Source organism: Pristis pectinata, chromosome 3, assembly GCF_009764475.1.
Source record: "Pristis pectinata isolate sPriPec2 chromosome 3, sPriPec2.1.pri, whole genome shotgun sequence".
Taxonomy (NCBI): Eukaryota; Metazoa; Chordata; class Chondrichthyes; order Rhinopristiformes; family Pristidae; genus Pristis; species Pristis pectinata.
In genome coordinates this window covers 79,851,477-79,877,035 of record NC_067407.1, presented here as the reverse complement: position 1 = coordinate 79,877,035, position 25,559 = coordinate 79,851,477, and the positions used below count along the sequence as shown (strand labels likewise).

General features: G+C 42.8%; 1 protein-coding gene across 1 annotated transcript in view; it reads right to left on the bottom strand.

The window, feature by feature from the left end:
* The window catches only part of LOC127568162 (A-kinase anchor protein 12-like), a 58,841-nt gene extending 47,975 nt beyond the window's left edge, over positions 1-10,866 (bottom strand). Inside the window, 1 exon segment of the mRNA XM_052011587.1 lies at positions 9,937-10,866. Coding sequence (XP_051867547.1) covers positions 9,937-10,062 — 126 coding nt within the window. The 5' untranslated portion in view covers positions 10,063-10,866.
* Positions 10,867-25,559: the final 14,693 nt, after the last annotated feature.

Genomic DNA, 25,559 nt, shown 5'->3' with positions numbered 1-25,559 from the left:
GGCAGAAGGAATTCAATAGATAGGCAGGTTACGAGGGCAGGGGCCACAGGATCAGTATATAAACAGCTTGGTTAATACAACTATTAAATTCTGCACCGAGTGCTGATTAAACTTCAATTGGGATACTGTATGATACTCAGGTCGGTGTCTTATCACTTCAGGCAGCTTAACACCAAGTGATATGGGAACAATGAGAAAGGCTACATTCGGATGAACCGGAGGAGGTGATCACATGGTGTTTAAAATGATACAGTATAGGCACACAGGAAGAACATTGCTTGCAGGCTCCCTGGGTCATAGGCCACAAATTGACTTGGAAATAGCCTGGTTTAAATCCTGGAACTCATTCTGCAACACCGCAGGAGTACCTTCACCTGGAATACAGCAGTTCGACACCACATCGTCAAGGGCATTTGAGGATGGGTGATAAATTCTGGCCTTGCCAGTGAAGCTCAGATCCCAAAATCAATTAAATCAACTGAACAGGAATTAGATTCTGCAGCCACTTTCAAAAGGCAACCACCTGGACATTCTCTTGAAAATGACCAACTGACAGGGCAAGGCCAAAAGGGAAATTAAATTGAATAGCTTTGAACTGACAAAGACAGAATCAAATGTGCTGCAATGTGCTCTTGACTGTAAAGATCTGACATGGAAAGACCACTCACTGCAGCTATAAACCTTGTTCTATAATTGATGGGCTGAGTGAGCAGTGCACTGTAAATCAGTAGTCTGAAGAGTTGCATTGCCCATAGCACATTTATATGGAATGCACAACACCAGCTCTACTTGGTGAACAGAATATAGCAGTGTACCAGTGTCTTAAAAAAAAATCCAGGATCCAAAGGCAGTGCAGCTTTGAAGTCAAAAGGCTGTGGTCACAATGAACATCAGAATGCGGGCACCGTTACACTCCAGCGATTCCAAATCACTTTCTCCCAAGTTTCAAATGGTGAATATTTTTCTCTCTCTCACACTTTTTCAGTTGCCTCTTGCAGCCAATATTAATTTTACAACAGTTGCAGAAAATAACTTCTGTAATGCCTTTTCTTCCATGGATCAGCAGATAAAACAAGCCCCAAGCACCAAAGTGCAGTCCTGCTGTTCAGTAAAAGAGATGGGTGGAGGAAAGAAAGGAGGGGATGAACAGAGTCCACAAGGGAAGAAAGTTCCTTTGATCATTAGCACACAGCTCTAGTGTTTTGGGCAAATGGAAGTTTTTCAAGGAGCAACTACTGAGGTAATTTAGCAAAGCTCCAGAGATAATTTCTACAATGCAAGATCCCTCAACCTGCAAAGTAAATACATGTGGTTGAGAGGATGAGTATTATCAAGGACACCAGAAACTCCTCTGCTCTTCAGATCAATGCCACAATACATTGCCACACGCCGGGAGATGGGGAGGAGAGTGGGGTCAGATGTAAATTTTATTTAATTTTCATCCAAAAGACAACACTACCTGTACTCAGATTGTGCTCAGTTCTTTGAAGTGGGGCTCCCAAATCCACTTCTGTCTTAAATGATAACAGTCTCATTTTCCAAAAGAGTCCACAAATATTATTTCATGGCCTGATTTGTTCCAACAGATTTGTATACTTGCCATGGTGCAATAGCTCCTCCACTGGTGGGAACCAGTGACTGCTGTGCAACTTGTTTACATGGGCAGTTACCGTTAGAATTCTTGGTACACTGATTACATTTCTCTATCAAGGACAGAATGTAATTTTGTGCCTATTTTAGAGTCGCATCTGTGGACAATTCTTAATTACACCACCAGCAATTCACATTAAATACAGCCTTGACCTTGACTCCTGTGTGATCTCTTTTATATAAATAATTCACACTTTTCAAACCTTGTATTTCTCTTCTGCCTCATTCATTTACTTCCTGCCAGGATTTAGAACAGCAAAACGTGCCTCTTTACTATGTGCTGTCAATTTTGTTTCTCATTGCCAGAGACGCAACATTCCATCTGCAAAACCCTTGAGCTAAGCCAACTCCAAGCAGCAGCTGCCTCAAAACAGATTCCTGAGAGAAGTCTGGAGACCACCACCATTGGGGACAAAACCAACCTTCTCACGCAAAGGCCGATTGTAACCGCTAGACTTTTAGCATTCACTTTTGCCCAAGTTAGAATTTATCATGATGAGACTTGACCAAATTGCTCCAAAATTCCCCAAATACAAGACCAATATACAGTAATTGATTGGATGAGAAGTTAAACAGAAGCTCCTGCACCTTCAGCTGACGGAAGTTATCCCATGATCTGGTGCTATTTTGAAGAGCAGAATTAAATGTGGTATCCTGGCCAATATTTAGCTACAGCCAGGACACAGGATTATCATACTACCGTTGGTAGGGCCTTGCTTATCAGTGAACCGGCTACCTTACTTCCTAATAGTGATCACACTTCAAACTGGGTGTACATCCCAGGTGATGAAGTAGTGGATCCAAGGCTTTTACCCTCTTCCCCCCCCTCCCCCCACCAGTTTCTATTGGTGGTAACAGTTCCCTCAAGAGTAAGGCACCAGTGCAATACCAGAGGACACGAACTACACATCAAGAGCAATAAGTTGCTCAAAAGGACTAAGGTACTGCCTTGCACTCAAGAAATAGCATCAAGGGGCGAATGCACTGCCCTTCAGTTCTGCGCCACCCTTTAACAGAACCACAGCTGAGGTTGTTCCCAAACCCTCAATTCCCATCAAGCCCTAGAATCCATAAATCGCAAACCCTGAGCAAACACCCGCAACTCATGGAGGAGAAAGTCAAGGATGGACAAGGGTTCAGAAAGGAAACCCATTAAGCTGGCTTCATCCAAGGGTACCCCAGAAACATTTATTCAATGTAACAAAATTCAAAACCCACATGCGCCCAACCAAAACCTAAAAGGGACATCCTCCCTGCATAGCATTAGACCCCAGGAAGTACCATTGCTTTGTAACAGGTAGCCACAGCCAATGATGCCAACCCAGAGTAAATCTGGAGCACAAAACACCCTTCCAACCAGAAGACCATGTATCTCAGACAGCTAGGTTCCATTACCAGTAGCCAAAGCAACCAAAAGCACCTTCCAAATCAGACCAATCCCAACAACACAGGAGCATTTACAAAGAAGATTCTGTTCTAAAATCATAACTACGTTTGGTATTACAGAATGAAACTGCAATAATGACTCCGGCAAGGTCAGTTTCACACCTTAGCTCAAGTTTTGGGTAAAACTGCATTCCAACATAAACCTTCAATACAGTGTCACAAGCTCCAGCAATTGCCTTCCAAGCCTGGTTTGCAAAGAGTTAACAAAAATAGTCAGCCACACAAATGGCATTTTCTAGGGTTGTAACAAGTTAATCCAAATATCCTGCCAAGTTGTAAACATTATGAGAGTACACAGACAGGATAAACAGACTGCAAGAACTCAGTACAAGATAGAAAAACCATTCCAAAAAAAGCCAGGAGTTGTTCAGAAACCACAAACCACTCTACTTTCCTCGAGAGCCAAATGTCAGGGAGAGGAGCAGAGGTTTCCATTCAACTTTAGTACCCTGCCGCATTTGATTAGATTATCTGCAGGACTCCTGATGGGTGAACAAGTGCATTGTCCAGTGTGAACAGGAACAGGATCCACAGAGCACTACACAGCAAACCCTAATGAAACATACAAGGAAGGAAAGAGATAACACAAGGGATTCTTACCCTTTCAATTTCCTGTATTCAGCAGCAGCTAACATGGCTACGAAAGCCCAAAAATTCTGTGTAAACATCTGCTTCTCTCGCCTCCTTTAACACACCTTAAAACCTACTTAAGACCAACTTTTTAACTTCTTGTGCCAATGTTTCCCTTTTACTGCCAGATTCAGAAAGCTTCAAAATTCAGGATCTCATTCCTATAACTAATCAGTTGAGAAATAAAAGTTTAGTCAGTTCAGTCAAAAAGCCAAAAATCTTCATTGTTACTAAGAAAAAATAAATGGCAAATTCGATAAAGGAACATTCCATCCAGTAAATGTTCTAAATTCTCTTGAGGAAGGACAAATTGAAGAACCGGAACTTGGGCCAAATGGAGAACTTTGTTTGAGGATATTCAAGGTTGACTCGTGTGGATTTAATGCAAATATAATTTAAAGCAAAAAATTTTACTGGGGCCAATAAATACTAAGATCACTCGGCAGTGGCTGGAGATCAACCAGATTCCAGACAAATGATTCACCACAGGAATAATAACAAAAAGAATTTCACTTTTAATATAGAGGCAGGAGTCAATATCATGACACTGGAGACAAGTGGCTTCAATGATGCTGGGATCAAATGAAGGGAATGTTGGAATGGGAGGCCATTCTGCACTGCAAACCCATTCACTAAAATTGTGGCTGCTGTACTCCATTTGCTTACTTTTAACTAAAACCTATTGCATCCTGAAAAACTCCTGCCCCAAAGACTGCAGCAAAAGGAAAGTTTTTATTCTTAGTGAAGACTTTTTAAAAATTAAAATATTCCACCGCCCTTCCCCCCCCCCAAATGGTCAGTGTGTAAAAGTCACACGATGGGGTACAAGGGAACAAGGAGGGGGAGTGGGACTGATGGAATCATCTCCCTGGAAGTCATCATGGAACGAATAGACAAAATGGCTTCCTGTATCATCAGTAGGTACAGGACCTGATGACCATGGTGGCACACAATTTAAAGCAGAATTTTATCGTGATAAAGATAAAAACTTATGCAACGAGAAAATTAAAGTTTCTAGGGACCAATAATATTCTGCATAGAGCATTAGATGCAAAACATCAAGTGGCCAAATTGGACACGATAAGCTTAAGTAATTATAGCGAGCAAGGGCAACAAACCAAACAATAGACCATATCCAATGGCCCCACACCACAGCCACAAGAGATTCATCTGTCCAAGCCAAGAGCTATTTGCTCAGTTGGATGCAGGTGCTATACAATCTGTAGCAGTGAAGCAGCCCATTGTTTGATGCCAGCACTTATACTCCCACACGTTTCTTCCCTTTCTACATACCTCATCTCCCCAATGCCCTCTTCTCCATTCTGCAGCACAAAATCAAACACCCCTTTAAATAAAACAATGCTGTCTGCTTCAATCGCTCTAGATTAACTGTGCTGTAAGTGGGTTAGACTTGCTTCCAATTGTTTTTCCTTACAGAATCCAATTAAAATCTTTCCACCAATGCTAAGATACACCAGTGGCTGTACTGCAAACTGTAATTAATTGCCCCTCAAAACAGATACTTATGACTGTCCAACTAAAGATTCATACAAACACAGAAAAGTGTTTCAATTTTCTTCTTTCCTCTTCTCACTTGGCTTGGGAAAGCAGGGGTGGGGGGTGGGGGGGGTGGTTTAATCACAAGAACTCAGACAATTTCAGAGTTGCAAACAATTAGCAATGATGCAACTCCTCAGAAACCCAGACCAAGGCAACATTTGGTGTCTCAGCATCAATTTCATTCAGCTGTAAAGACTCGAGAGGGTGGGGAAATGTAGATAAAAATAGACTGATGATTCAGGCTGATGATTTATGCCAGCCTTTATTCTGGCCTTTATTCTGTAGATGCTTTGGTCCATCTTTTCAACATAACCTATTCTTCCCTGCACCTACTGATTGGCCCTTAAAAGGCAAGCATGCATTTTGCTGAACTCTGCGTTCTGATAGAGAGTTTCATATTCTCACTGCTAAATTACTCCCAAATTCCTGACTCATTTGGTCCCTTGGTATTGGATGCCCTGTAAAATGTGAGCACCTCACGGTTAACCAAACCAGAACAGAAAATGCTGGAAACACTCAGATCAGGCAGCACCTGTGTAAATGGCTTTCCACCAATGCTATCTGACCTGCTGAGGACTTGGTTTTTGTTTCAGATTCCCATCATCCGTAGCTTTTTGCTGTTATCATTCTGCCCATTATAAAAACCAACTCTCAGATCACATATGATCTTTCCTCCATCTGGAGTAGAGTCCAGTCCATCAACACCCTATAAAAAGAAGACAGTGTTGCAGTTACAGAGAAAGTGCCGTGCAGGTGGACAAATAAAGTGCAAGGGCCACAATGAGGTAGAGTGGGAGATCAAGAGTTCATCTTTTAGCATAGAAGTTTGTTCAAGAGTCTGATAACAGTCTGTCCCAGTCTGATGGTACGTGCTCTCAAGCTTTTGTACCTTCTGACCGATGGAAGAGGGGAGAAGAGAGAATGACCAGGGTGGGAGACGTCCTTGATTACGTTAGCTGCTTCCGGAGGCAGCAGGAAGTGTAGAGGGAGGCTGGTTTGTGTGATGTACTGGGCTGCGTTCACAACTCTCTGCAATTTCTTGCAGTCTTGGGCAGAGCAGTTCCCATACTAAGCTGTGATTCATCCAGATAGGATGTTTTCAATGGTGCATCTATAAAATTGGTAAGAGTTATTGGGGGCACGCCAAATTTCCTTAGCCTTCTGAGGAAGTAGAGGCGGTGGTGTGCTTTCTTGGCTGTAGTGCAATGTGGCAGAACCAGAACAATTTGTTGATGATATTTATACCTAGGAACTTGAAGCCGTCAACCATAAAGTGCCCAAGGTTACAAACAGTCTGGTTTAGTTTCAGGGATTTCCAGGGAATGGGATACAATTTGTGGCAGGGACTGAAGAAAATGACTCTGGCCTTCCCGACATTTAGTTTAAGAAAACTTCAGCCTTCCAGCACTGAATATCAGACAAACAATTTACTAATTCAGAGACAGTGCAAGGGCCAAATAGTGACATGGTACATTTGGAAACTGATGTGCTTTCAGATGTTGTTGCGAAGCAGCAACATTTGAGCAAGAGTGGGAAAAGAAGCAGTTCTCCAGCTATAACGGGACGGATGTGAATGGAACCAGATGCGAGATTGGGATGAGGGAAGGAGGAAACAGGAAGTTTCCTCAAGGGGCTAGGGTTTGGCTGCTGATTCAATAACGTCAAGTCCTGATGGCTGGAAGTCCAGGAGCTTCTCTCACTTCCAAGAGTCTCAACTTCAGGAAGTTTACAGTTAAAAAAAAATCCCAACTACTTGCAACTACTCACTACAGTCAAACCAACAACTCCCACTTAACCATTTACCGAGTTAAATTAACCAAACACCACCCACTTACTGAAAGCAAGGCCACCTAGTTTCACCTGGAATAATCTCCACAGAACCATTGTGGGAGAAAGAATAACTACACAAGGGGTTTTGCAACCTATTTAGTCATAATGGGTACAGGGGTTGGTAAAATTCATGGAATCTTGCTTGTACAGTTGCCTTCATATGGTGGAGACATTGGAACATCTCTCCAGAGTCAGACAGTTGAGGATTTTGAGCATACCACAACCCAGCCTGACCCAGTGCAGAACGACGTTGTTCTTCAAATCAAAAATCCTGGTCCACATTCCTCCTTGATCCAAACAGAAAATCACCAATAACTAGTTAACTGGTATCTGCCCAATAGCGGGCACAAAATGAAGGCTGTATTTACATTCATAACCTGTTACTCCAAATAAATAGGTGCCTGTTAAATCAAGAGCCACAAGGTCCAAGTGAAAAACCATGTAAAGAGCTGTTAGAACCTAGCTGTGTATGATTTAGCTGCTATTATTTTTCCTATAAAGCAAGGAGTAACTAAACTTCAGAATACTAAACTGATCCAAACAGGATAATTTACCTCCAGCTGGAAAGTGTCTGAACTGCCAACTTTAGATTACTGAGAATTTGGCCTGTTACAGGGTTGAAGTCTTGATATTTTCTTATCCATCCTGCCAAATTGCAACACTTCACATCTCTCTGCACTGATCTCCATCAGTCCACACTCCTCAGGTTTAGCTTCAACAGATCAGAGGGACAAGGAAAAATATGGGTAATCAATAAATTGGGCTTGTTCCCACTTTGAGAAAAGGGTGAATGTAACCCAATTTCTGCTCAAACTTGAAGGAAATCACCGTAGAGTTGAGGGCATTAGAAATCAGCCAATGGATCAATTGGTCATTAAAAATGATATATTAAATTGACTTAGACTGTGTTAAATTGTCTTTAGGCTGCATAAGCCTTCTCTAATCCTCCACAATCCTTTGCCCTTCCACATACTCCATTCCTTAAATGTCTATTAACTCCAAACATTACACATGGTACCAAGTTCTGCATTCTAAGGACGTTTAACTTATCATTTATTCCTGATATACCTGGTTTCATTCTGCCACCCTTAGTGTAACAGTTTCCTCAACTGATCCAAAAGATGCCCTCTCACAGTCTCACTTTTATTACCCCATCTTTACTGTCCATTTTGAATAACAATTCTGGTTGCACTCTATTTTCTCAGACAGCAAGGGCATTTTCTCCAGCGACCATTTATTAGACTTAGACTGCATTACTTCTTGAAAGTAAACATTAAAAATTCTTCACAATTCTGTCTCACTAAAGTATTACTTAAAATATCACATGGCCTTCACAACACAATTGTGGCATTTGTCACCTAGATCTGTGCTGATGCTTATAACATTGATCAGGAGACAGTAGTAGGTGGTATGGAGACCACTTGATGAGTTAGAACTTGTATTTGTAAACGAATTGAAACCCAGCTTTTCACCAAGACAGAAGTCTGCTGGCAGCAACTACTCAAATTCTTATAGCTTTGTGGCTACAAAGCTCTTTACTCAAATTATCTTCTGAATTTTGCTCTCAAATCAACCACACTCCCAATCTGATAGCCTTTGTAGTTTCATCTAGAAAGTGCAAGCACCAGTTAAAACAGCCTTTGGACTTTAACTAGCTTTTAAATGATTCCTCTTCATTGTGTAGAGCTAGTTCAAATCAATTCTTCTCTTCCCCAGTGAAGGCAATTATTTTGGTAAGTGAGTCAACATACATGACATTAATGAATGACATTACATTTGGTGAAATAAACTTATCCATTTGTGGCAGAATTTCATCTGTTTAAATCCAAACTAAACAGAAACTGTACCAAAGTCCAGAGATTTCTCCCACAATTATTGCATTAGGTTCACTCACAGTTCAGTCTTCTGAATGAAGCAGACTTGTTAATCAGTCCCATTGCCTGGAATGTTATGGTTGGAGCGTCTCAAGAGATTTAGTTTAATGTACATGAGCCCAATACAAAACAATTTTAATCCATAAGCAATCTATACATCTTCCCAACAAGAATGAATGCATAGCCACTTGTCATATTCCGAAAGGAATTTTTCTTCAAAATAAAAAGCAGTCGTCATAAAAAAAGTTCAATATCCTGTCAATGCTGGATTTGGACAAGTGTGGGAAATACGAGACCATCTCACAGAGACATAATAACTGCAAATGTCACATGGCAGCGAATGATGGGCAGAAAATAAACATGCTTAAGCAAACTGGGTGGCAAGAACTTCAAAACTACCCAAATTGTTCCCGTGAAACTTCTCACTGATAGTGCAAGTTATCAGACCAGCAGCTTGCAAAAAGGCATGCAGAATACAGAGTAAAAGTGGGTTGAAAGTATTTACAGATCAGGGCACTCCAGGATGCATTGTTGGGTTCAGTAGCACACAGTGTAGGGAACACTGGAGGGCAGATACGGGAGAGGGCCGTGGGGCAGAAGGGTGCTTGCCCGAGTTGGGGGGGGGGGGGGGGGGGGGGAGAGAGAGGGGAAGAGAAGGGTGTGAACTGGAAACTGGAGGAGGAGGCGGCGGCAACTTGTGCATGGAGAGTTGGTGGGTCGTTGTTAACCTGCACTTCTCTGTAACTGTAACACTATATTCTGCATTTTTCCCCCTTTTGCACTATCTTGATGTACTTATGTATGGAATGATCTGTCTGGACAGCAGACAAAAGCTTTTCACCGTACGTTACAATAATAAACCAGCTTGATCCAGGCCAGTAACCCAGGGCCAATCCCCCCCCTGCAGCCGCCACCACACACGCACACCCCAGCCCCCGGCGCTCACCTTGTCGCCTGCCCCTCCGGCCGGGTGCTGGTCGCCGGCCTCCTGCTGGCTCTTCTTCTCCTCCTCCCCCGGGCTGTCGGGCGGACCGGGACGAGCCGGCTCCTGCACCGACGTGCCGGCTCCCATTCTCCAAGCAGCGAGTTTAACGGGACGGCTCTCCAAACGGAAAATTACTTTTTTTAAAAAAAAACCCACCCCCTTCTCCTCGCACTCCACCCTCGCCTTGCCGGACCACCGCCACTCCCGCTTCGGGCTGGACGGTCAGCGCGCAGAGACAGCCCGCTGCACCATCCCACGCTGCAGCTGGCCCGGGACGGGACTGTGGGCGGTGCCTCGCCCTCCTCTCCCGGCTCACAGGCACTCTCGTTCCCGGCTGAGACCGGACCCCGTCCCCTTCTCCTCAAACGGAACCCACTCCTCTTGCCTGAAAGGGAGCCTCTCCCACCACTGGCTACTAGTCTGTCTCTCTTGGGTTAAACTGAGACTGGTCCCTCTCCCTACTCCGGGCTTATAGACCCTGACCCCTGGGGTCAGACTGGCCACTGGCTATCCTCCCCCTTGGGGTCAGACTGGCCACTGGCTCTCCTTCCCCCCCCCCCCCGGGGTCGGACTGGACACTGGCTCTCCCTCCCCCCTGGGGTCAGACTGGACACTGGCTCTCCTCCCCCCACCCCGGGGTCAGACTGGACACTGGCTCTCCCTCCCCCCTGGGGTCAGACTGGACACTGGCTCTCCCCCCCGGGTCGGACTGGACACGAGTTCTCCTCTCCCCAACCTGAGGTCAGACTGGCTCTCTCCTTTTCGCTCCCCTGAGGACTAGCTTGCCTCCTGTCTGAGTAAGACTCCCTCCAGCCTCTGCAACTCGCCCAGCGCTCACAGACTGCTCTCTACCGCCGTCCTCAACCTCCAACCCTCTTCTCCCTGGACCGAACCGTGTCCCAAACCAATGAAAGCGCCGCAAGGCGTGGCCAACCCAAACCACCCCTGACTGCAACCGATGGACTGTAAGAGGGACGATCCAATCAAGTCAGCAATGATTTATTGTTTATATGTACAATGCTTGTCTGCGATTCGGATTTACACTTACCCTGTTTGTAAAAGGACAGTGTTAACCCTTTCCTCACCAACCATCTTTGTGTTAATCCTTCTGCAATCAGCTGCCTTTAAGCACCGTGACTGTGTTTAACACATACCCGGCCCATGTTTGTCATTTCATAGTATATTCCACGTCGGATACACAGAGAAAGTTTTCAAAGAAAAAAAATCTTTTATAAGGCGTCTCTCATGATAGAATATCTCAAAGAGTTAACCTTCAATTAAATACGTTTGGAAGCACAATTATTGATCCCATGTATGAAACGTCTTCAATTTGGGCAGGGCAAAATCTGCTTCAGAACAACATGATAATGACCAGATGCCATGTTTCAGTGACGTTTGTTAGGGAATAAATGTTGAAAGACCTGCAGCGAGAACCCTTCATTCCACCCTCATCCCTCCTCAACTCTTCTTGGAAGTAGTGCATGCATTCTTTTAGGTCCTGGAGAGATTAATGCCTCATGCAAAAGGCAGCACCCCCGACTGTACCCTATTCCCTCAGTACTGCTGAGGTTAAATCTGTAACATGACGATCTGGACTGGATTCCTGGTCTGTCAATTTATTAACATGAAAGACAGAAATACAGTTTCAAATTTTTATCTGTGTTACGTCCTGTGAGGAAGAGTACTCAGCTCATGAGCTGCATCACAAGAGATAACTTTGTAATAAGATGCGAGTGACAGTTTAATCTAAAGCCTAGTTTAATATTTTTATAGGTTATCATAGAACTGTAGAATGGTTAGAGCGCAGAAGGCCATTTGGCCCATCCTGTCTACATTAGCTCCCTATCAAAGCAGCTTTCTAGTTCTACTGGCCCTTTCTCCGTAGCCTTGCAAATTTTTTCTCCCCTGTATATTTATCCAATTCCCGGAAGCCCAGACCGGAACCTTCCTCCACCAAATCTGCAGGCAATGCATTCCTGATTCCATCCACACCTTGCATTTAATATACATTTTTCCTTATTCTCTTTGCCTTTATTCTTGACCTCTGATCTTGAGTCCTGAACCCAAAGGGAACAGTCTCCCACTATCCACTCCGTCCAGACCCCTCAGCCTTCGTTAAATTAAACAGTCCCAGCCTCTCTAGTCTATCCTTGTAACTGTAGCCCTTAATGCCACAAACCATTTTCATAAATCTTTCCTGTTTTCCCTCCAATATCCTCACATCCTTCTGAGAATGAGGTGACCAATACTCTAGAGCAATGTTTTATAAAGATTCAACATGACTTCCCTGCTTTTGTACTTTGTGTTTCAATTAATAAAGACCAGAACAGAATATGCTTTATTAATTGCTTTCCCTGCCCTGCCACTTTCAAGATTTATGGACATGTACTCCCAGTTGCTCTGCGCATAATTCATCACCTCACATTTCTCTGCATTAAATATTGCAACTGCCCATTTCACTGGCCTGTTTATATCCTGCTGCAATCTATCACTATCCTACTTGCAGTTTCCAAAATTGCCAAACTTTGTGACCTCCACAAATTTAGAAATTGTGGCTTGCACCCTTGAGTCTAGGTCATTAATACAGATCAAAAAAGCAATGGTCCCAACACTGATCTCTGGTGAATGTCGCTATTCACATTTCCCCAGTTTGCAAAACAATCACTCAGCTCAACCCTCTATTAATTAATCAATTTTGTATCCAGGCTCTATCAATGTGCCTTTTATGCCACGTGCTTCAACTATGCTGATAAGCTGTTATGTGACACCTTATCAAAAGCTTCTGGAAGTCCAATGCACTGCACCAACTGCATTATCCCCATCAACTCTATCCACTACCTCATCAAAAATCTATCAGTTTGGTTAAATGCAATTTACCCTTAACAAATCTGTGCTGACTTGCCTTAATTAATCCATTTCCTCCAGGTGACCATTAAACCTAAACAAGATCAATGTTTCCAAAAGCTTTTGAACAACTGAGGTTAAACTAATCAACCTGCAATTGCTGAGCAGATCTTTATTCCCCTTTTTGGAACAAGGGAGTAACATTTGCCACTCCCCAGTCCTCTGACACCACACAAAAAACAAACTAAGTGTTGAAAGGTGGTAAAAGTACATGCCTGGTCAAAATGAGTGAAGTAACATACCAGAGAAATGCATTGAAAGATTATGGTTCATTTCCCCACAATTTCTTCCTCTACTTCCTTCAAAATCCAAGGATGCATTCCATCTGGTCCCGGTGACTTACCTAATTTAGGTTTGGCCATCTTTTCTAATACTGCCTTTGCTATTAATTTTTAATATTCACCATTACTTTGGAAGCTCTCTCTTCTATGGTGAAGGCAGATGCAAAGTTTCATTTAGTACATTAACAATGCCTTCAGCATCCATGTGTAATTTCCTATTTTTGTCCATTTCCTCCTTCACTATTTATATTCCTATAGGAAACTTCTTGATTCCATTTTAGGTTGGCAGCTAATCCTTTCTCGTTCATTCTTGATGCCCCTCCATTTTACAACCCAACACATCATGAGCAATTTTTTCTGATTTATCTTCCCTGTATCTCTTTCATTATCCTTTGACCCTCATGGGAACATGCTCAATTGAACCTGAACTCTCGCTCATTTGAAGGCAGCCCATTGTTCTGTTACTGCTTTGCCTGAAATCATTTGGTTCTAATTTATCTGGACCATATCCATTCTCATGCCATTGAAACATAGGCAATTCCTTTACTGCCGCAGATACTGCTCAACCCACTGATTTCATCCAGCCATTTGTTTTTTGCTCCAGATTCCAGCATGTGCAATCTCTTATGTCCTTATGCCATTGAAATTGACATTCCTCCAATTAATTGTTTTCACTTTGGATTGCTCCTTCTGCTTTCCTGTAACTAAACTAAGTCTTATGATGTTATGAGCACCATCTCCAAATCTTGGTGCATTTCACCTCATTTCCTAGAAGCAGATTGGTTAAAGTGTATTTTCAAAATAGCCTTTGGAAGTTAAAAATCTTCGGCTGTTTCTTGTGGAAAGAGGGACTATTTTTGGTGGTTGTGTGTTAAGTTTGGTGTGCAAACAAAAAAAAAAGGTAAAGGTCCAACACTTACCTAAAATTAGATGACATTTAATGTTTTTAATATTTTATCCAGATTCATTCATATTTAATATTTGTTTCCCTTAATTTTGTTTTAATATCCCATATTTATCTTACTATTTATACAACCAAATTGGTTATACACAGGAAAGAACCTGACAAATAACTCCGGGGCATGTATGCTAACCATCCAAGAGACATATATTTACTCCTACTTTCTAGTTCCTATCTTTCAGCCATCTCAATAATTTTGACGAGTCTCTTGTGTGACACTTTCTAAAAAGCATATTAGATAGCTCAAATATATTGAATGCAATGTGTTCTTATTGTCTACAAGCTCAGTAACTTCCTTGTAATATCCAAATTAATTATTATTAATCAATGTGTTTTGTTTTTCTGTCCCTGATTAGCCCATGTATTTCTAAGTGCCCTATAACTTTACTCTAGCACTTCTATTGGTGACATCAAGCTATCAGTCTACATTTCTTGGGTGCATTTTGACCAGACATGTAACTTTTGCTACCTTTCAACACTTAGTTCATTTTTTTTCTCTTAACAAACTTCAAAATCAGGCCTGACAAGTGGGTTTCACTGCTTTAACTCAACCACACTGAACTCATAACTATGCCTGTAGTTTAAATTTAGTCCAATATTTAGGAACCATCCCATTAATTGTGCTGCTGGATAGAAAGCAGAAAACTTATTGCCTGATCTGTGACCTTTCTCACACATCCCAGATACCAGACTCAATCACCAGGGGAAATTCTGCAGTCTTTTCCTATTTGTCCAATACTACCAATAGCTTAGCTTTCACAATAACTAATCCAGTAAGTACAATCATAGTAAATCCTTTGCATATGAATGTAGTGAACCAATGAACACTGGTATAGTCAATCTTCTGCATACTATTATGCTCAATCTACTGAATATTAAATAGCCAATCCTTTAAAAATCTACCATGGTTAAGCTCTAAACATTACTATAAACCATCTGTATATATGAACGAGCTCCCATAAGTTCAAAAGTCCGACACATTCATTCATGCACTGGGTGAATGAGAACATTCGATGGGAACACAACTCGAGCCTCCCACATCAACACTAGTCATCTTGAGAGCACCATATTGAGAGCAGTGTTTGTGATTCTTTGCAGATACTGTGCTGCGTAATTCTTACAGTACTTTGCCATTATCTTGCCTCCCAAAAGCAGAAAAGACACATATGATTGTAGTGCATACAAGAAAAGGAAAGCCATCACAATGGAAGTTAAAATGGATATAATTATGTGATGTGAAAAGAGAGAAATGCCATCAAAAGTTGGCAAAGCATTGGGTTTCAGTTGTTCAATGGTCAGTACCATCATAAAGGACAGAGCATGCGTTCTTGAGCATGTTAAAAAATCAGCCCCATTGCAAGCCACTACCATTACAAAGCAGCAAAATGGTTTCATTATTGAGATGGAAAAACTGTTGATGATTTGGCTTAAAGCTCAAAATCAATGCTGTACACCTGTTAGCCTGATGATTATTCAAGAAAAAGCAAAGAGCCTGTTCAAGGATTTGAAGAAAAAAGCATGTCTGAGGAAGCAGATGAGCTCCTACCTGACTGCTTTGAGACAGTGGACTGGTCCACGTTCAAAGACGCAGCTGCCAGCCTTGATGAGTCCACCACCACCATCACAGACTTTATCAGCAAGTGTGTGGAGGACTGTGTACCAAAGAAGACAATACGGGTGTTCCCAAACAGGAAACCATGAATGAGCCGGGAGATCCACTCCCTACTGAAGTTGAGGACTGCTGCACACAAATCTGGTGATCCTGATCTGTACAAGAAATCGAGATATGACCTTCAGAAAGCTATCAGGGATGCCAAGAGGCAATACAAACTCAAAATGGAGTCCCAGACCAGCCGTCAGTTATGACAGGGCTTATGTGCCATAACAGGCTACAAGACGAAGACGGGCTGCATAGTTACAAACAGCACATCCCTTCCTGATGAACTTAATGCATTCAATGCGCGTTTCGAAGAGAAGGGAAGTGGATTGTCACCACCCACCCTGACAGCCTCCAATGCAGCTGAACCTGTGATCACAGTTGAGGACGTAAGATCAGTCTTCCGGAGAGTGAAAACAAGGAAAGCACCTGGCCCAGATGGTGACCCTGGCCGTGCGCTCAGATCTTGTGCTGATCAGCTGACAGAAGTATTTGCGGACATATTTAACCTCTCCCTGCTTCAATCTCAGGTTCTCACCTGTTTTAAGAAGGCCACTATCATCCCAGTACCAAAGAAAAGCAAGGTAACATGCCTGAATGACTACCGACCAGTGGCTCTGACATCCACCATCATGAAGTGCTTTGAGAGGTTGGTCATGGCACGCATCAACTCCAGCCTCCCAGACAACCTCGAGCCATTGCAATTCACCTATCACCGAAACAGGTCTACAGCGGATGCCATCTCCCTGGCCCTAAACTCAGCTCTGGAGCATCTGGACAGTAAAGACACCTACATTAGACTATTGTTTATTGACTACAGCTCTGCCTTCAATACAATAATCCCAAGCAAGCTTGTCACCAAACTCCAAGACCTAGGACTCAACACCTCCCTCTGTAACTGGATCCTTGACTTTCTAACCAACAGACCGCAATCAGTGAGGATAGGCAGCAATACCTCTGGCACGATTATTCTCAACACTGGTGCCCCACAAGGCTGCGTCCTCAGCCCTCTACTCTACTCCCTATACACTCATGACTGTGTGGCCAGATTCTGCTCTAACTCCATCTACAAGTTTGCAGATGATACCACCGTTGTAGGCCGTATCTCAAACAGCGATGAGTCAGAGTACAGGAAGGAGATAGAGAGCTTAGTGGAATGGTGTCATGACAACAACCTTTTCCTCAATGTCAACAAAACAAAAGAGCTGGTCATTGACTGCAGGAAAGGGGGCGGTGTACATGCACCTGTCTACATCAACGGTGCTGAGGTTGAGAGGGTTGAGAGCTTCAAGTTCCTGGGAGTGAACATCACCAACAGCCTGTCCTGGTCAAATCACGTAGATGCCACGGCCAGGAAAGCTCACCAGCGCCTCTACTTCCTCAGGAGGCTAAAGAAATTCGGTCTGTCCCCTTTGACTCTCACCAACTTTTATCAATGCATCATAGAAAGCATCCTATCTGGACGTATCATGGCCTGGTATAGCAACTGCTCTGCCCAGGACCGCAAGAAACTGCAGAGAGTTGTGGACACAGCCCAGCGCATCACGGACACCTTGGACTCTGTCTTTACCTCTCGCTGTCTTGGTGAAGCAGTCAGCATAATCAAAGACCCCACCCACCTGGGTCATTCTCTCTTCTCTCCTCTTCCATCGGGTAGAAGATACAGGAGCCTGAGGGCACGTACCACCAGACTTAAGGACAGCTTCTACCCCACTGTGATAAGACTATTGAATGGTTCCCTTATACAATGAGATGGACTATGACTTGCGCCTTATTGCACTGCACGTTCTCTGTAGCTGTGACACTTTACTCTGTACTGTTATTGTTTTCACCTGTACTACATCAATGGACTCTGTACTGACTTAATGTAACTGTACTGTGTAATGAATTGAGCTGTACGATCGGTATGCAAAACAAGTTTTTCACTGTACCTCAGTACAACCGACAATAATAAACCAAAATCAATACCAATGGTTATCAAAGTGAATAACTTATTTCAAGTAGAGGGTGGTTTAATAGATTTAAAGCCAGAGCTAATTTGCATGACATTCAAATGCCAGCTGAAGCAGCAAGTGCTGACCATACTGCAGTGAGTGCATTTGCTGATGCTTTGGCTCAGATAATTAGGGAGGGAGGGTTTTTTTTGCACCAAACAAGTGCTCAATGTGGACAAGACTTGATTATATTGGTAATGTATGCTTGAAAGTACATATATTGCAAGGGAGGAAAAGACTGCTTCAGGACATAAAGCAGCAAAAGACTGACCCTATTGCTTGGTAGAAATGCTACAGGAGATTTCAGAGTTAAGCCTTTGCTTGTTTATTCATTCGAGAACCCTCAGGCTCTTAAAAGAATTTGGAAGGCATTTCTTCTGGTCATCTGGAAGTCCAACAGAATGGCTTGGGTGATATTGGCTCTTCTTGAAGACTTGTTTGTGAATTATTTTGTTCCTGAGGTGGAGAGATACTGTGCTTCCAAGATTTTGCCATTCAAGATTTTATTGCTTCTTGATAATGCCCCTGGGCATCCTGCATTTTTGGATGATTTTCATCCAAGTGTCAAGATGTACTTGCCATCAGACACAACAGCCATTCATCGGTCAGTGGATCAAGGTGAAATTGGTAACTGGTCTCATGGAAGCCTTCTGAATTCTGTGATCGTTAACCTCTGAATTCTACTGGAGTCATTATAAATACTACTAATGTCAATCCATGTTAGATTGCCTAGACTAATCCTCCAAATATTACAATTGATCACCTGTAACATAATGATAGAGTCAATAATCTAAATTCTGTTATAGTCAGTCTTTTCAATATTGCTGTGGTCCATTCTGCCAAACCATAGTGAACCCTCTGAATACTCTACTAAATCCTTGAATGCCACTAGTAAATCCCTTGTCTACTACTATAGTTAATACTCTGAATACATTAAGTTCTATAGCTAATCCTCCAAAAATTGTAGTTAATGATGAATGTAGCAAGTCATCTCCATTACAAGTTACCTGCTTAATATGAATAGTAAATCGTTTGAAGATGACTAACATAACTATTATGGTTAATCAATTGGACTGTTAGCCCTCTCTGTACAATCATGGAGACAATCCACCAAATATTACAATAATCGTTCTGAAAATACTACCGTAGTCAGTCTACTGAATTGTATTATTAATAATCTTATGAACTATATCATTGTTAGCCCTCTTCAATAGTCAGTCCTCAAAACATCATGAGATTTAATCATCTCATAATACAATGATCAAATGTCTGAATACTGCTGCAGATAATTCTCTGAATCCTCTTACAGTCAGTCCTCTGAAGACTATTTAGCAATATTCCACTAAAAGTCTTGATAAAATCATGTTGCATTATATCACCATGGCCAATCACTGGTCAGTCCTCTGACCAGTCCAATTGCTAATCCTTCTGACACTGCAATACTTAATTCTCTTTTGCTATTACAGTCAATACTATGAATGTTACTACAGCAAATTATCTGAATATTGCTTCAGATAATAATGCAAAATATACCATAGTTCATTCTCTGAATACTACTATGGTTGGTTCTTTGAATATGGCATTAAATATTTATCAAAAGATGACTGTGTATGTGTTAATACAATGAACAATTCTTTAAATATTTCCATAGTTAATCACCTGAATATTCCTGTTGTCAACCTTGCAAGTATATTTGGCAATAGGTAACCCTCTAAATAATTCTGCAGAAATTTCTCTAAAAGCTGCAATGAATACATTATGAATATTACAGCAGTTGATCCTCTAAATGTTACTGTAGATCATCAACTGTAAGTGACTATAGTCAGTCTTCTAAATGCAGTTATAGTTGGTTCTCTGAAATCTAGAGTAGTTAATCTTCTCACTCTTACTAACTTTAAACCTACAAAATGTTGCTTTGTTAATTCTGTGACTCTGACTATGGTCAACCCTCTGAAAAGTCAATGGGCTAAATACAACAACAAATCAGGATCAGAATAATACTATAGACAATTATCTGAATACTCCTGTAGAGCAGTAAGAGAATAATACGAAAGTCAGTCTACTGATGGTCAATCCTCCGAATGTGACAATTACCCTGAATATCACTGTTGTTAATCTTCTTAATGCCAATTGAGATAATGCCTTTGAATACTGTAATCCACTAATCTTCCAAATGCAACTACAGATAATCCTCAAAATACCATTATTTATAATATTATATATACAGAATAGTCATCATGGCTTTTTCAAGGGGAGATCCTGTCTAATCAATTTGAATTTTTCAAGGCGGTGACTAATTGTGTCAATGAGCGTAGAGTAGTTGACGTAGTCTAAATGGATTTGAGTAAGGTTCTTGTCAAAGTCCAGCATGGGAGACTGATCCAAAATGTTGGAGCCTGTGGGATGCAGGGCAATTTGGCCAATTGGACCAGAAACTGGCGTGGTGATGGAGGATGGATGATGATGGTGGACAGTTGTTTTTATGATTGGAAACCTGTGACCAGTGATGTGCTGCTGGGATATAATATCTATCTAAGCATACCATACACCTTCTTTACCACCCTATCAACCAGTGCAGCCACTTTCAGGGAGCTATGGACTTGAACTCCAAGATCCCTCTGTACATCAATGCTGTTAAGAGTCCTGCCTTTAACTGTATACTGTCTCTTTACATTTGATCTCCCAAAGATCAACACCTCACACTTAGCCAGATCAAATTCCATCTGCCATTTCTCCACCAATATCTGTGGAGAAAGAGATATATCCCGCTGTCTCCTTTGGCAATCTTCTACACTATCCGCAGTGCCACCAATCTTTGTATCATCTGCAAACTTACTAACCCACCCATGCACATTTTCACCCAAGTCATTTATATATACATCACAACAGCAGAGGTCCCAGTACGGATTCTTGCGGAGCACCACTCGTCACAGACCTCTGGCCAAAATACCACGACCCTCTGTCTCCTCTGGGCAAGCCAATTCTGAATCTAAATGGCCAAGTCACCATGGATCCCATGCATCTTAAATGTATCTTAATCTTCTAGATAAGCCTACCATGAGGGACCTTGTCAAATGCCTTACTAAAATCCACATAGACAACATCTACTACGCCACCTTCATCGATCACCTTTTGGGAGGACTAATAAGGCATTGCCTGAGGGGGTGGCGGAGGCAGAGATTCTCAAAGTACTTAACAAGGGTTTAGATGAGCACTTGAATCACCATGGCATAGAAGGCTATGGGCTGAGTTCTGGAAAGTGGGATTAACATAGATATTTACTTAATGGCCAGCAGAGACACGGTAGGCCAAAGAGCCTTTTACTGTGCTGTATGACTGTATGCCTGTAATAAATGTGGTGTCCCATGAAATGGAGCTGATAAATGTTCTGGCACCCAGCACCAGGCTTAATGACAAGCAGAATTTCACAGTACACATCTGAACCCCACTCATTGCCTTTGCACTCAGTTTGATAAAAGGTAGAAAGGACGAAAACAGAAACAATGGGAAATGACAAGAAGAATAGGAAATGGAAAATGACACAATGTAGAAGGCAATAGAATATTATGAAGGGTGACCGGATGTGCTTCAGTTTCCTAAATTAGCAGGAAATCAGGAAATACAGTCAATGATATTCAGTTTTCATAGCCAAAGTCCAAACACAGCTAGACTGCATGAAGCAAGTGCTTCCTCAAATGACGTTAACAAATCCAAAAATTAAATTATTTGAAGAGTTTTTATTTTAATCATCTCATGGTATTTACTTACTTGTAAACATAACATAATAAGTAAATAAAATTATATTGGGATCTCAAAAAAACTCAACTGGTCTTAATCTGGGACATCAAAATGAAAGGACAAGAGGCAGCTGTACTTTCCAACATGCACCAGATTCTGTACCCCTCCAGTTTCTCCCCTCCCCTTCTGGAGGCAATATGGTTCTCAACCACAAGAAGCAAACAGGGCCTTGGTTTAACATTTATTTAGAAGACAGCACCACTGACAGAACAGCACTTCCACTGGACTGGACTGCCAGATTAGATTTTGTGCTCAAGCCTTTGGAGCATCGATTGAGCCACAGCCTTTTGCTGGTGAGAGTATTTCCTGGATATTCCCCTTTCCTCAGAAGTTCTACCTCATCTCTTTAATTGCTGGAAGAAACTTTGCACTTCTGCACTGGAGAGGGTGCAGAGCAAGTTCACCAAGATTTTGCCTGGGTTGGAGTATTACAAATATAAAGAGAGATTGGATAGGCCCGGTTTGCTCTCCCTGGAGTAGAACAGATTGAGGAGGGATGTCATCAAGAAAATTATGAAGGGGATGGATAGAACAGGTAGTCAGAATCTTTTTCACATGGTGGATGTCTCAGACAAGAGGTCATAGGTTTCAGGTGAGAGATCAGAGGTTTCAAGGGAATTGGAGGAGGAATTTTTCCATATAAAGTCTGGAATGTGCTGCCTGAGAAGATGGTGGGGGTAGGTACTCTCACAACATGTAAGAAGCATCTAGATAAATACTTGAATCACCAAGGCATAGAAGGCTATGGACCAAACGTGTGTAAATGGGTTTAGTGTAGATAGGTACAATGGGTGGCATGGACACCTGGGATCCCAGGAAGTCTGGACTGCAGAATATCGGCTGTGTATTTGACCTGTCGCATTTATTTTCAGTGTTACCCATCTCCCTCGGAGATTAATGGGGCATTGATCAATAGTGCCCAAAAGAAGACAGGTAATGACGTTACCCTCTCCAGACAGAGCTCGCCACGGTGCTGAATGGCCAGAAGCTCTAGCAGTGGTCAGCCATGGGAAGCATCAAATTAAACCAGCTGGTGTTGTTTGAGGGGGAGGGGAGGAGGAGGTGCTGGCCTCTGTGCAGGGAGTAAATCAGCCCGGGAAATGTTGAAGATCCCACATTGTGGTCAGGCTCCACTGTGTTTTGTATACTGCAGAGGATGCAGGAGTTGGGTCATGTACCTGCAGAGCAGCAGACCAGCCACGATTGTATTGAATGGTGGGGCAGGCTCGAGGGGCCGAGTGGCCTACTCCTTCTCCTATGCGGTGTTCAGCCTCAACAGAGAGGCACTCAGAAAACACTGGGAGCAGATCAATGTGAAGATTGATGCCTGGAGTGAAGTGCCAAGATCTTGGATGGAGCAGCGCAGGAAATTTAATGACCTCACGTGGCCACCTAAAGTCGATGAATGAATTTTTATGGAGTCATAGAGTTGTACAGCACAGAAATGAGCCCTTCAGCTCACCATGTCCACACTGACCTTATTGTCCATCTACACTCATCCCATTTGTCTGCATTTGGACCATCTCCTATGCCTTGCCTATTTAAGTGCCCACCTTAGTGCCTCTTAAACGTAATGATTGTATCTGATTCCACCACCTCTTCTGGCAGCACATTCCAGATATCAACCCAGAGCAGACTGCACTACGCTTGCAGACGTAGTTTCACAAAGCTTTATAGATGCTAAGTTCACAAGAATGATCCTGGGAATGAAAGGCTTAACATATGAGGAGTGTTTGATGGCTCTGGGACTGTACTTGATGGAATTCAGAAGGATGAGGCGAGGATCCATAGAAACCTACTGAATACTGAAAGAACTGGATAGAGTGGACGTGGAGAGGGTGTTTCCATTAGTAGGAGAGTCTAGGATCCGAGGCACAGCCTCAGGATAAAGAGACATCCCTTTAGAACTGACACGAGGAGGAATCTCTTCAAACAGAGGGTGTTGACTGTGGAATTTTATTCCATGGAGGGCTGTGGAGGCCAAGTCATTGGGTCTATTTAAGGCAGAGATTGATAGATTCTTGATTGGTAAGGGGGTTAAGGGTTATGGGGAAAAGGCAGGAGAATGGGGTTAAGGAAAAAAAATCAGCCATGATTGAATGTGGAGCTGACTCGATGGGTCGAATGGCCCTAATTCTGGTCCTATATCTTATGGTATTATGTTAAAAATCTTTTTCTGGATGAGGTGAAGCACATCGAGAGGCGGGGACGAGAGGGGGAGGCGTGGCTGCCTTCACCATTGACATGATGGGGAAGGTCGTGTCGGCTGTGGCTGAAAACGTCTTCCTCGTGCTTAATCTTCCCACCTCCCCCTCACCCACACACCCTTCTGATTTACAAACCACACAGATCGTGCAGCACACGCCTCTCACCTTGCCTCACCCTGCAAAATGCACCACCGTCTCTCGCTCTTGCTTGTCTCTTTCAAAAGGGCAGTGAGGCTGAAGGCAGGAGGGCGCTTGCTCCCCCATTCACTAGCACTTGCTGAGGCTGCACGCAGTGTAGAGGAGAGAACCAAGTCTTCCTCCTTCCTCCCAAACCAAGTCCACCGTCCTTTCCTTTCCCCGATCAGTGGAGGGAGAAGAGGATGGTGGAGGATTATTTGGAAGCCTGTGACCTGTGGTGTACCACAGGGATTGGTGCTGGGACTCTCACTGATTACTATGTACAGGCAACCCCGCGTTATGGCCATTTGGGTAATTCACCCTTACAGAATTCATAAATCACGACCCAAAAATTCGAGATATGGAAAAAAATTCGCTCTCATGGAATTCATGTGAAAAAAGTAAATAAATAAACACAATTTTTTTGTTCAACTCGCATTTCTTGACCCATGCACAGAGTTATGGAAAAATCACAAAATGGACTGTTTTCTAGGAATGCAAGCCCTCCCTGTACATTAGTGCAGCTGAAGGGATACTGTCACTCTATCTTACTCTCACAGCTATGAGCTCAGTCACTGGTATTTTAGAGATAAGATATCTTTATTAGTCACATGTACATCGAAACACACAGTGAAATGCATCTTTTTGCATAGTGTTCTGGGGGCAGCCCGCAAGTATCACTACACTTCCAGCAAGGATAGAGGAGGAATTCACCCATGGGAGATGAATTTATTGGAGCCAGACCATGGAGAGAGGACAAAAACAGAAAGTGCTGGAAATACTCAGCAGGTCAGGTTCTGACCTGAAACATTAGCTCTGTTTCTCTTCCCGCAGCTGCAGCCTGACCTGCTGAGTATTTCCAGAGTTTTCTGTTTTTATTTCAGATTACCAGAAGCTGGAGTTTTCCTGTGGGGGGTGGTGCAGGTGCCAGCTTGCTGGAGACTGCAGACTGCTTCTCGTGTGGAAGACGTCACAGGGCTTGAAGTGTTGATGGATGCAGATAGCCGAATGATTGATGCTTTGGGGAACGTGTGCTCAGTATCAAAGTGCATAAAGGAATCTCGCACCAAGTAAGCATGGGGCTTTGCAAAGAGCTTTGTAAAAAAAACCAGACTCACACCTGTTCTCCCATGCCCCACCCCACCCCCACCACCCCTCCACTGCATCCTGAGGGAGTAACTTTGTAATGCTTTAGACTGCATGTGCCTGTGACCTTTGAAGGCATTTTCTTCAAGTAACATTTGAAGCTGTGCTTTACTGCAAGTGTCTCTTTTGCAATACCAGCACCAGTAGATATTTGTGAAAGAAGTTTGTTTAATTTCAATTCTCGGCTCACTAAGATAAAAGAAAACCCCTATGTGACACTTTATTAAATACGCTGCTTGCTGAGCTTTTGAGGCCAAGTTATTAATAGGATATCCACCAAGCAAACCATGGAAGCCCCATGTGCAATGTCAGGTCATCCGGGTGCTCCAGTTTCCTCCCACATTCCAGACATATGGGTTAGGAGCTGTTGGCATGCTATGTTGGCGCCGAAAGCGTGGCGACACTTGCAGGCTGCCCCTAGAACATTACACGCAAAAGATGCATTTCACTGTGTGTTTC